Source organism: Phoxinus phoxinus (assembly GCF_949152265.1).
Source record: "Phoxinus phoxinus genome assembly, chromosome: 23".
Lineage (NCBI taxonomy): Eukaryota > Metazoa > Chordata > Actinopteri > Cypriniformes > Leuciscidae > Phoxinus > Phoxinus phoxinus.
In genome coordinates, this window is record NC_136898.1 from 19,430,988 (window position 1) to 19,443,569 (window position 12,582).

The following is a 12,582-nucleotide window of genomic DNA, read 5'->3' on the forward strand; positions in this document are numbered from 1 at the left end:
AGTAATGCTTGCTTCACCCATAAATGAACAGTCAAATATTAAAGCTAGCCCAACACACCTTTTCCTGGAAGAGCAGCCAACCGTGGGTCTGCAGGAAGCGGTTGACGGAGGAGGGGTGAACATGGGCCTTCCCCTGAGCCGTCTCGACCACACACACCACCCGATCCTGAACGTCCACAGAGGGGGTGTAGAGGATACGGCCCACGCTGTCGTACAGACCGGCCGTCAGCACGGCATTGAGAACAGAGACGTCCTGCTTGGAGAGCGAGCCGAGGGCTTTGGGTTCGGCGCTGGGTCGAGAGCGAGGAGTCCGGCTGGGTTTGGAGGCTGTGAAACCGGCCTGCTCCACCATCCTAATGAGCTCCTTCTTCACATCCTGAGGAAGTTCAACACGAAATATTTACAAGTCAGTTTAATGTATTGCCTCTAGTTATTCAAAAACGCACTCAAAATTCATACATTTAGTTGAATACACCTCAATTTCTGAATTTATAAATTCATTCCATACATTTATATATTTTTGTGACTTCAATTTTTGTGATGGAGGCCCTGTTTACACCTGGTATTAAGATGCGTTTCGGTCGTTCTGATCACTAGTAGATGAGGGAGACCCGTTTACACCTAGTATTTTAATTTGTCTATTTTGTCCACTTTCAACCACTTCTGTCCTGATTTATTCGAGGGGAGGGTAAATGTATGTTTTTTTTCAGATCTTTCGATCTAATGAAAGAAATAAGCTCACGCAATTTACATATGAACGCGCCCGAAAATGATGGGAAAAACATACGGAGAGCAGCAGCTTTTGTGGCCGTTCGAACACATTCGACCACATGAGAGTTTACACTACGAAAGCAATCCGGACTAATGTATTTTCGACTACCGTATTCCGGACTATAAGTCGCTCCGTAGTATAAAAATGCATCATGAAGAGGAAAAAAACCATATATGTCGTATTTATTTAGAAATTTATTTCACAAAATCCAAGACCAAGAACAGACATTTAATCTGGAAAGGCAAGTTATTCAACTACACAATAGCACACAGAACAACAGGCTGAATAGAATAGGTGTCCGGCATGTTAACGTAACACATTAAGAGTTATTCAGTTACACAATAGCATAAAGAACATATACCTGGGAGGCTGAATAGGCTAAATTAACATAAGCCAGCGAGTCCAACAAGTTCACCAAGCTCCCGCGATCTCATTCCACATCACTGTACTCTTCATCCTCGGTGTCGCTTCGGAACAACTACGCTAACTAGAGCGCCCTCTCGCGGCTGTAGACGGTAATGTTTTCTCTTGGTTCATCTCAGTCGGTATGAATTAATTTTGATATATAAGTCGCTAGGGATGGGCAACGATTAATCGCGATTAATCGCATCCAAAATACAAGTTTGTGTTTAAATAATATATGTATGTGTACTGTGTATAATTATTTTGTACATGTAAATACACACATATGCATATATATATATTTAAGAACTGTTTGCATGTACCGGTATATATTTATACATAATTTATATTATATATAAATATACATATTTTATATATAAATAACACATTTTTCTTAAATATATACATGCATGTGTGTGTGTATTTATATATACAAAATAATTATACACAGTACACATACATACCGGTATATATTTAAACACAAACTTTTATTTTGGATGTGATTAATCTTTGCCCATCCCTATCTGACTATAAGTCGCAGGACCAGCCAAACTAAAAAAAAAAGTGCGACTTATAGTCCGGAAAATACGTCAATTTTGGAAGTGGTCAAAAGTGGCACCTGTATGCCAGTTGTGATCCGATCGACCAAAACACATCTTAATGCCAACAGGGCCTCAAAGTAAAAAAAACCTATGGTGGAACTTTCTAGAGATTAAATTTAAAAAAATATATATTATTAGTATTTGAAAAACGTTTTGCAACAAATGAAAAACAATAAAAGTGTGGTGTACCCAACATGCAGGAAGCCATTTTGTTATCATGTGACTGAAAACCACAAAACAGGAAATAATAATCACAGACAGGGACTGTAAACCCTTATGGCCCCTGTAGACCAGAAAAGTGTCAACTGGACTAACTTCAGTAAACTTCATTATATTTGTGATTCAAAAATGTTGAGATTCATGATATTGTTTAAAAATAGCTTGTTCACAACAAGAACGATAACTATAACTAACTACTTTATAAAGAAATCTATATCAAAGACTATATTAGCATCCGCACCAACAGACAGTATCATTCGGTTTATTCCAAGCGTGTGCTGCATTTTTTGTGAATGGGGATCGTTTTGACAATGTTGTCCTCTGTACGCGAAAGAAAAACTTTTTCGGTTTTTAGTACATCGTTGTCGTGTAAACGTTACTTAAAACTAAAGTTTTTTTAAATAACGTACTAAACGTAAATAACGTATTAAAATTAAAATACACCTGAAATAAAATATAAATATTAGAAATGTAAAAAGTTCAAGTACTAAATTATTAAAACTGAAATCAAAACAAATTAAAGCCATATAGAGATTTTGGTAACACTAAGGTTACAATAAGGTCCCATAAAAGCAAAACTATTCATTAGTAATTCATAAAATTACATTTACAGATACAAATTTAATAGTGGTAAATTCAAATTTGGTGGTGGTTGAGGAGATTCCCCCCTTCCATATGTGAAGCGCTTTGAGGTCCCAGAAAAAGTGCTATAAAAAAATGTAACAGATTATTATTACATTTAGATTTTAATAATGTATTAGTAAATGCTGAAATTAACCTTAACTAAGATTAATAAAAGCTCGTTGTTAGTCCATGTTAAATAATGCAGTTAACTAATATTAACAAATGGAAAGTGTTATTGTAAAGTGTTCCCGAAATATAAACAATAACTAATAAAAATGACAAAAGCAGTTAAATTAAATATAAAAATAAAAGCTAGTTCAAAATATGAATTCATACTTTAATAATATATTAATAATACTAAAATATCACTGGATGGTTACACCACAGAGACATTAATCTAAAATAGATTAAGTATTATGGGTAAAATGATGTATTAACAAAATGTACGAAACCAGCAAGAATGCAAAGAATACATTTTTAAAAGCATAACACTTGTGTTTTAAACAAGATTTTTAAATACTTCTCCTCTTCATCTTGGACACTTTTTATACCTCAAAAGAAACATTTCAAATTCTATTTAGCACACACAGATCAACCATCGCGAGTTCTAGCAGATCAGAGGTGCATTTGTTAGATTATGACTCAGCAAGTGTGTAAGAGGACGTCACCTCAATCGTCATGAGGGCGGTGCGATTCAGGAAGTGTCTCCTGCAGTAGACCATCTCAGCACGCGTTCCCTCGCCCCGTGAACTCTTCCACCTGTCAATAAAACACTAACTTCATTACAGCGGTTTCACTTCCTTTGTCCATGAAGTACTGTTTTGTTGAGCACGAGTGATTACCCAAGGTAAGCGTTGTAGATGGTCATGTGATCGGAGTTTACGACTGCTAGAGCAGCTTTAGCCAGGTTGGCCTCCTCCTTCCTGCTCATAGGAGTAGCAAACGGGGACTTCTCAGACATGGCCGCTGCAATGGTGGCCTGAAAAATAAACGAATGTAACATTATGAATTTCTCAGTGTTGTTTTGGACCCCATTGACTTTCATTGTATGGATAAAAACAGATAGAGCACACTAAAGTTCCACAAAAGAATGAAAGTCATACAGGTTTGGAGCAAATATGACAGAATTTTCTTTTTGTTTGTTTGTTAGGAGTTAATAACATGCTGAAAAAACGCTCACAATGGGTTCCAGGCAGCCAAAGATGGCACCGAAGATGAGCATTTTGCCTATCTTGACATTGACAGGAAGTGCAGCCAAGTGATGGCCGAGCGGCGTTAGGGTGTGGCTATCTTGCTGACAGGCGCTGATCTTCCTCAGAAGGCTGATGGCGTTACACACGGCCTGCGGCTGAGGTGCATCGAGAGCTCGACACAGGAAATCCTCTGGAGAGCCATAATCACACTTCTGTTAACACGCACAGAAATAGGTTTCAGAATGCAGTGTTACTCATGGAAAAAGATGCTTTATGCTTTCTAAAGTTTGGGGTCAGTAAGTCTTGAAAACTTTTGAAAAAGTTGAACTGTCGTCAACACTGGTGATAAGAAAGGTTGGTAACTTTATTTCCATGATCCACTTTAGTAACTTTGCAACTACATGTCAACTACCAGTCATTAGAGTATTAATAGACTGTCTGCTTAATATCGGCTAACACTTTATTTTGAGGGTCCGCTAAAGATATTCTATTTACTATAAATACTGTTACTTTGCAACTACATGTCAACTTCTACTAACCCTAACCGTCTATTAATACTCAACTAACACTCAAATGAGAGTTAGTAGACATGTAGGTGCAACATTAGATATAGTCAACAGAATGTCTAAAGGGGAGCATCAAAACAAAGTGTAACCGAAATGTGTCGAGCATCAAATCAGCACGTTCGACTGATTTCTGAAGGATCGTGTGACACTGAAGACTGGAGTAATAATGCTGAATATTCAGCTTTGATCACAGGAATACATTACATTTCAAAATATATCATGGAAAACAGTCATTTTTGATGGTAGTAATATTTCACAATAATGTAGCTTTACTGTATTCTTGAGTAAATAAAAGCAGCCTTGGCAAGCATAAAATATGTTTTATTTCAAAAAACATTAAAATATCTTACCCGAAAACAAACTTTTGAATGGTAGAGTAGATTAAAGAGAAAAACATGGTACTTAACATAATATGAAGGCAAAGCTCCTCCAAAGGCACTCTGAGAATCTCAGGGATGGAGTAGGCAATGAAGCTCTCAAATCTGTTGTGGGGAAAACAAAGAACATGAGAATGACGTGTGTATATATATGACGTGAGTTGGGCTAGCATATTATATATATATATATATATATATATATATATATATATTGACAGTATATAAAATGAGATCTATTCCTTTTATAATATGAGTTTTACTGTTTTGAGTCTTCTGTTTCAAGTATTGAATAATGTGAAGCTGTTTTTGCACTCTTCCAGGTTTCTGTCCACCAAATTGCAATACATTTTTTTCAGCAATAACTAAATGGCCATGTAAATTTACTTCTCGTGTGATGCAAAAATGGCCCCCCTAAAATATAATATAAAATATATGATATTGCCAACCAAAACAGGTCCCTGATTCTCTGATGGAAGGTTAACACTGTATGTGCCACAATCTTTATACTCACCAAAAAATCTAAATAGACAATTCTTGTTTTTTATGTAAAATTCCTGCATTTATTATAAAAGGTTTTATCCGTGCACATCATTAAATTCATGTGCTCTCGTGATTTTGAATCAAAGTAACTTCCCCTCCCTCTCGCAGCTTATCTCTTTTCTTCTCTAATGATGTGCTTACTGGCAGGAGGGCGGGGCAATAACCTGTCACTCAAATGAGATCCACCAATAGCAAACCACATCCAATCAATTCCCTACAGACAAAATCAAGTCCCACCCCACATTTGTTCTGGTTCCAGAACCCGTTTCACTCGGATATACGTTGTACCTGAATTTGGGATAAAGGCGGAAACAGTAGCCCTCTCGAACACGTCCTGCCCTCCCCTGCCTCTGGAGGGCGCTGGCTTTACTCACAAACGTCTCCACCAGAGAGCTCATCTGGCTGCTTTCATGATACCTGGAAACAGAAGACAGCCGCTAACATTCAAAACCATTCCATCATAGACAGTTAATATCAGATATTTTCTGCCCTGTCTCACCGATTTTCTTTCGTTTTTCCTGTGTCAATGACAAAGACCACATCAGGAATGGTGACGCCAGTCTCAGCGATGTTTGTGGACAGAACGATCTTAAAGAGAAATGAAGATGGTGAATACATACTATGTACTGCAGAAATAGTCATTCATTGTGTTTACCACTGTCTTACTACTTTAGTGAAAGCTAGGTATATATAATATGCTCTTCTGAACGGTACCTTTCTCACTCCAGGAGGGGGCACTGTGAATGCAGAAGACTGGTCCTGGGACGACAGTGAGGAGTGGAGGGTGACCAGCTTGTATCTATATGTTAACAAACACAACATGAACATCTTACAAAATAAATAAATTAACATTTGATAATAAATGCCATCTACAGACATTTGCATTTAATCATTCTATATTTCATTGTATTAAATAAATTAATTTACTTGATATGGAGCATGGCACGAATGCTTTATTTCCCAGAAAATGTAATGCAAGGTCTTTATATTAGCATATTACAATTATTTCTGAAGGATCATGTGACACTGAAAATAATAAGTAAATATATATATATAAATAAATATAGCTGCAAGCAGCGATTACGGGCCCAAGCCGGTGGCACCGCCACCCTGGTGCCTTTAGTTACACTAAAGGCACCGGGCTGGCGCTGCCACCGGCTTGGGCCCTCCATCGCTGCTTGCAGCTATATTTATTTATATATATATATATATATATATATATATATATATATATATAAAGCCGCCACCCCGTTGCCTTTCGGGTTCCTGTGCACGACGGGCAATAACGTAACCCCGCTTTGACTGTCGAGAAGAAGTCTGCTTTAGAGCTTGCATCAGTGTGAGTCTTTCTGCTCCCCTCCAAACACACACAGAAAGGGGGGGGGGGCTGTCTGTGTGTGTGCCCCCCCTCCCTCCTCCCCCCCCTCCCCCCCCCCCCCCCCCCCACACACACACACACACAGAGACAATGGCAGGGGGAACTCTGTCAGAGAGAGACAAAACCACATTCAAACCAAAATATCTGACTTCCTGTTGGTCGGAGCTTATGACTGTAAAAGAGAAAGTTGTCCGGATCGATAAGCATAATATACAGACCGAGTTTTGTGACTGTAGGTAAAAATAACCCCCCCACTTTAGTCAAAAGTATCTTGAAAGTAACACACTTCCTGCTGCCAGTTGGTGGCGCTATAACTTTGACTCACAATAGTCACATCCATGTGATCGCCCTCTTACAACAAACACACTGCTGAAGTTTCATCAAGATCAATAAATGTATGAAGACGTTATAACACATTGTGTTTTTCTTTTCTCGCCATAACTTCGTTTCCTCGCCACGGCCAAACCGTTCGAGATATCAAAAATCCGTCCGCAATTTAGCGTCCTCAATGTCTTGACTTCATGCTGACCGAGTTTGGTGAAGATCAAATTAAATTTCTTGGAGGAGTATATAAAATTCCAGGGGCGTGCGTTTTCATACAACCCATAATAGCCGACTTCCTGTTGGGCTGGCGTAAAACTTAGAGCACGAAAGTTGTTCGGCCCGATGAGATCTATATGTGTACCGAGTTTCATACTAATTCATGCAATATTCAGTTTGATATATGGACCAAGTTTTCGGACCCCGTTAAAGGGGGCGCTGTTGAGCCCCCCTGCCACGCCCGGGTACTAGCTTCAGCCCGGCCCTGATGGCTGCAGGTTCTGACCTGTGTGCAAAGTTTCAAGAGTTTTCGAGCACGTTAAGGCCCCAAAAGTGCCCGAGAAGTCCCACACAGCAGAGAAAGGGTTAAAATAAAGCCCCCCTCCTCTCTCACACACACAGACACTGAGAGAGACTGGCAAAATTCCCATCAAATCACATTCAAACCAAAATATCTGACTTCCTGTTGGTCGGAGCTAATGACTGTAAATTAGAAAGTTGTCCGGCTCGGGGAGATAAATATAAATACCGATTTTTGTTACTGTAGGTAAAACTAATACCCCATTTTTGACTAAAGGTGGCGCTACTGAGCCCCTTACCACGCCCGTTTCTGAAACTTTGCACAAGTGTACTAGGCAATAAATGTAAAGTGTCTGTCGAGTTTCATGCAATTTCAAGCATGCTAAGAGTCTCAAAAACTTTAAAAAAGAATATTAAAGTTTGCTGCGTTGCCATGGCAACAGTATTTAAGATATCAATAATCCTTTCACAGGTCTACATCTGCCGTGTGTTTACATTAGACACATAAAGTTTGAAGCAAATCGGGTAAAAATAAGAGGGTGATTTTAAAGCATTTTGAAAGTGACACACTTCCTGCTGCCAGTTGGTGGCGCTAAAACTTTGACTCACAATAGTCACATCCATGTGATCGGCCTCTTACAGCGAACACACTGCTGAAGTTTCATCCAGATCAATTAATGTATGAGGATGTTATAACACACTTCCTGTTTCCAATATTCGCCATAAATTCGTTTCCTCGCCACGGCCAAACCGTTCGAGATATCAAAAATCCCCTGGCAATTTTTCATCCTCAATGTCTTGACTTCATGCACACCGAGTTTCGTGGTGATTGGTTGAATTTTCTAGGAGGAGTATTTTAAATTCCATTGCATGTGTTTTTTAAACTACGCCAAATAGCCGACTTCCTGTTGGGCTGGGGTAAAAAGTCAGAGCACGAAGGATATATGAACCGATGAGATCTATAAGTGTACCGAGTTTCATATTATTACACGCAAGCGTGTTTGATTTATGGACCAAGTTTTCGGACCGTGTTCCAGGGGGCGCTGTCGAGCCCCCCTGCCACGCCCGGGTACCAGCTTCAGTCCGGCTCTAATGGCCGCGGTTTCTGACATTTGTGCAAAGTTTCAAGAGTTTTTGAGCACGTTAAGAGACCCAAAAGTGCCCGAATAGTCGTAAGAAAAATAATAATAATAATAATAATAATAATAATAATAAATATAAATATAAATAAATATAGCTGCAAGCATATAGTTACACTAAAGGCACCGGGCTGGCGCTGCCACCGGCTTGGGCCCTCCATCGCTGCTTGCAGCTATATTTATTTATATTTATATATATATATATATATATATATATATATATATATATATATATATATATATATATATATATATATATATATATATATATATATAAAAAGCCGCCACCCCGTTGCCTTTCGGGTTCCTGTGCACGACGGGCAATAACGTAACCCCGCTTTGACTGTCGAGAAGAAGTCTGCTTTAGAGCTTGCATCAGTGTGAGTCTTTCTGCTCCCCTCCAAACACACACAGAAAAGGGGGGGGGGGGCTGTCTGTGTGTGTGCCCTCCCCCCCTCCCCCCCCCACACACACACACACACACACACAGAGAATGGCAGGGGGAACTCTGTCAGAGAGAGACAAAACCACATTCAAACCAAAATATCTGACTTCCTGTTGGTCGGAGCTTATGACTGTAAATGAGAAAGTTGTCCGGATCGATAAGCACAATATAGAGACCGAGTTTTGTGACTGTAGGTAAAAATAACCCACCCACTTTAGTCAAAAGTATCTTGAAAGTAACACACTTCCTGCTGCCAGTTGGTGGCGCTATAACTTTGACTCACAATAGTCACATCCATGTGATCGCCCTCTTACAACAAACACACTGCTGAAGTTTCATCAAGATCAATAAATGTATGAAGACGTTATAACACATTGTGTTTTTCTTTTCTCGCCATAACTTCGTTTCCTCGCCACAGCCAAACCGTTCGAGATATCAAAAATCCGTCCGCAATTTAGCGTCCTCAATGTCTTGACTTCATGCTGACCGAGTTTGGTGGCGATAGGATAATTTTTCTTGGAGGAGTATATCAAATTCCAGGGGCATGCATTTTCATACAGCCCATGATAGCCGACTTCCTGTTGGACTGGCGTAAAACTTAGAGCACGAAAGTTGTTCGGCCCGATTAAATCTATATGTGTACCGAGTTTCATATTATTACATGCAAACGTGTTTGATATATGGACCAAGTTTTTCGGACCACGTTCAAGGGGGCGCTGTTGAGCTCCCCTGCCACGCCCGGGTACCAGCTTCAGCCCAGTCCTGATGGTCGCAGGTTCTGACCTGTGTGCAAAGTTTCAAGAGTTTTCGAGCACGTTAAGGGCCCCAAAAGTGCCCGAGAAGTCCCACACAGCAGAGAAAGGGTTAAAATAAAGCCCCCCTCCTCTCTCACACACACAGACACTGAGAGAGACTGGCAAAATTCCCATCAAATCACATTCAAACCAAAATATCTGACTTCCTGTTGGTCGGAGCTAATGACTGTAAATTAGAAAGTTGTCCGGCTCGGGGAGATAAATATAAATACCGATTTTTGTTACTGTAGGTAAAACTAATACCCCATTTTTGACTAAAGGTGGCGCTACTGAGCCCCTTACCACGCCCGTTTCTGAAACTTCACACATGCCTAGTACCTAATAAATCTGATATGCATGTTGAGTTTCATGCAATTTGAAGCATGTTAAGAGCCTCAAATGCACCCAAAAAGAATATAAAAGTTTAAAGCGTTGCCATGGCAACAGTATTTAAGATATCAATAATTCTTTCACAGGTCTACATCTGCCGTGTGTTTACATTATACACATAAAGTTTGAAGCAAATCGGGTAAAAATAAGAGGGTGAATTCAAAGCATTTTGAAAGTGACACACTTCCTGCTGCCAGTTGGTGGCGCTATAACTTTGACTCACAATAGTCACATCCATGTGATCGGCCTCTTACAGCGAACACACTGCTGAAGTTTCATCAAGATCAATTAATGTATGAGGATGTTATAACACACTTCCTGTTTCCAATATTCGCCATAAATTCGTTTCCTCGCCACGGCCAAACCGTTCGAGATATCAAAAATCCCCTCGCAATTTATCATCCTCCATGTCTTGACTTCATGCACACCGAGTTTCGTGGTGATTGGTTGAATCGTCTAGGAGGAGTATTTTAAATTCCATTGCATGTGTTTTTTAAACTACGCCAAATAGCCGACTTCCTGTTGGGCTGGGGTAAAAAGTCAGAGCACGAAGGATATATGAACCGATGAGATCTATAAGTGTACCGAGTTTCATATTATTCCACGCAAGCGTGTTTGATTTATGGACCAAGTTTTCGGACCGCGTTCCAGGGGGCGCTGTCGAGCCCCCCTGCCACGCCCGGGTACCAGCTTCAGTCCGGCTCTAATGGCCACGGGTTCTGACATTTGTGCAAAGTTTCAAGAGTTTTTGAGCATGTTAAGGCCCCCAAAAGTGCCCAAAAGGTAGTAATATAATAAATATATATATATATATATATAAATAAATATAGCTGCAAGCAGCGATTACGGGCCCAAGCCGGTGGCACCGCCACCCTGGTGCCTTTAGTTACACTAAAGGCACCGGGCTGGCGCTGCCACCGGCTTGGGCCCTCCATCGCTGCTTGCAGCTATATTTATTTATATATATATATATATATATATATATATATATAAAAAGCCGCCACCCCGTTGCCTTTCGGGTTCCCGTGCACGACGGGCAATAACGTAACCCCGCTTTGACTGTCGAGAAGAAGTCTGCTTTAGAGCTTGCATCAGTGTGAGTTAGAGGATGGATACCCGACCCGAGCCCGACGGGACCCGCCGGTACCCGACGGGCCGGGCCGGGTTCGGACAGATATTTAGAAATGATGTTCGGGTTCGGGTCGGGCTCGGTCACATCAGCGCGATAAGGCATTGAACATTTTAAATTTAAAACAGCTTATTATGTAGGTAGCCGATGTGCCTGATGCTTTCACTTGATGCAAACGTTCGTTTTTGTGATTAAAATACATGTAAAATATTACCATAACATCCGTCTTCCTGTGTGCGGACATTTGTTTATGTAGCCGTGACAACGAAACGCGTGCATAATGTGCGCGCGCCAGGTGTTAAGAGCGCTTGTTGCTCCGCGCGCTGATGCGCTTGTCCTGTTGACATTTCCGATTGCCTTCCTACAGTTGCTTAATAAAAGCGGGCTTTCCACACAAAAAAACGTACAATTGTCATTAGTATGAGAAAAAAATGGGATTTTAACTGTCGGGCTCGGGTCGGGCTCGAACATAAATATCTTTATGCCTGTCGGGCTCGGGTCGGGTTCGGTTACTGCTCTGTCGGACGCGGGCCGGGCTCGGATTGAAAAATTTGGCCCGATCCGCACTCTAGTGTGAGTCTTTCTGCTCCCCTCCAAACACACACAGAAAAGGGGGGGGCTGTCTGTGTGTGTGCCCTCCCTCCCTCCCTCCCTCCCTCCCTCCCTCCCTCCCTCCCTCCCTCCCTCCCTCCCCCCACACACACACACACACACACACACACACACACAGAGAATGGCAGGGGGAACTCTGTCAGAGAGAGACAACCACATTCAAACCAAAATATCTGACTTCCTGTTGGTCGGAGCTAATGACTGTAAATGAGAAAGTTGTCTGGATCGATAAGCACAATATACAGACCGAGTTTTGTGACTGTAGGTAAAAATAACCCACCCACTTTAGTCAAAAGTATCTTGAAAGTAACACACTTCCTGCTGCCAGTTGGTGGCGCTATAACTTTGACTCACAATAGTCACATCCATGTGATCGCCCTCTTACAACAAACACACTGCTGAAGTTTCATCAAGATCAATAAATGTATGAAGACGTTATAACACATTGTGTTTTTCTTTTCTCGCCATAACTTCGTTTCCTCGCCACGGCCAAACCGTTCGAGATATCAAAAATCCGTCCGCAATTTAGCGTCCTCAATGTCTTGACTTCATGCTGACCG

The 12,582-nt window shown here is 40.8% G+C and overlaps 1 protein-coding gene and 1 long non-coding RNA gene across 2 annotated transcripts in view; one reads left to right on the plus strand and one right to left on the minus strand.

Moving 5' to 3' along the window:
• Nucleotides 1-12,582, minus strand: part of dhx29 (DEAH (Asp-Glu-Ala-His) box polypeptide 29) — a 77,167-nt gene that overhangs the window by 1,877 nt on the left and 62,708 nt on the right. Inside the window, exons 17-24 of the mRNA XM_079598908.1 lie at nt 6,010-6,094; nt 5,795-5,883; nt 5,584-5,712; nt 4,785-4,860; nt 3,800-4,024; nt 3,462-3,598; nt 3,288-3,378; nt 59-376 (exon numbers count right to left, since the gene is read on the minus strand). Coding sequence (XP_079455034.1) covers nt 59-376; nt 3,288-3,378; nt 3,462-3,598; nt 3,800-4,024; nt 4,785-4,860; nt 5,584-5,712; nt 5,795-5,883; nt 6,010-6,094 — 1,150 coding nt within the window. The remainder of the gene's footprint in view (nt 1-58; nt 377-3,287; nt 3,379-3,461; nt 3,599-3,799; nt 4,025-4,784; nt 4,861-5,583; nt 5,713-5,794; nt 5,884-6,009; nt 6,095-12,582) is intronic.
• Nucleotides 3,300-6,225, plus strand: LOC306991243. Its single transcript, XR_013796060.1, has 4 exons — nt 3,300-3,466; nt 3,770-4,166; nt 5,831-5,903; nt 6,024-6,225. It is a non-coding gene; the product is annotated as an uncharacterized lncRNA (long non-coding RNA).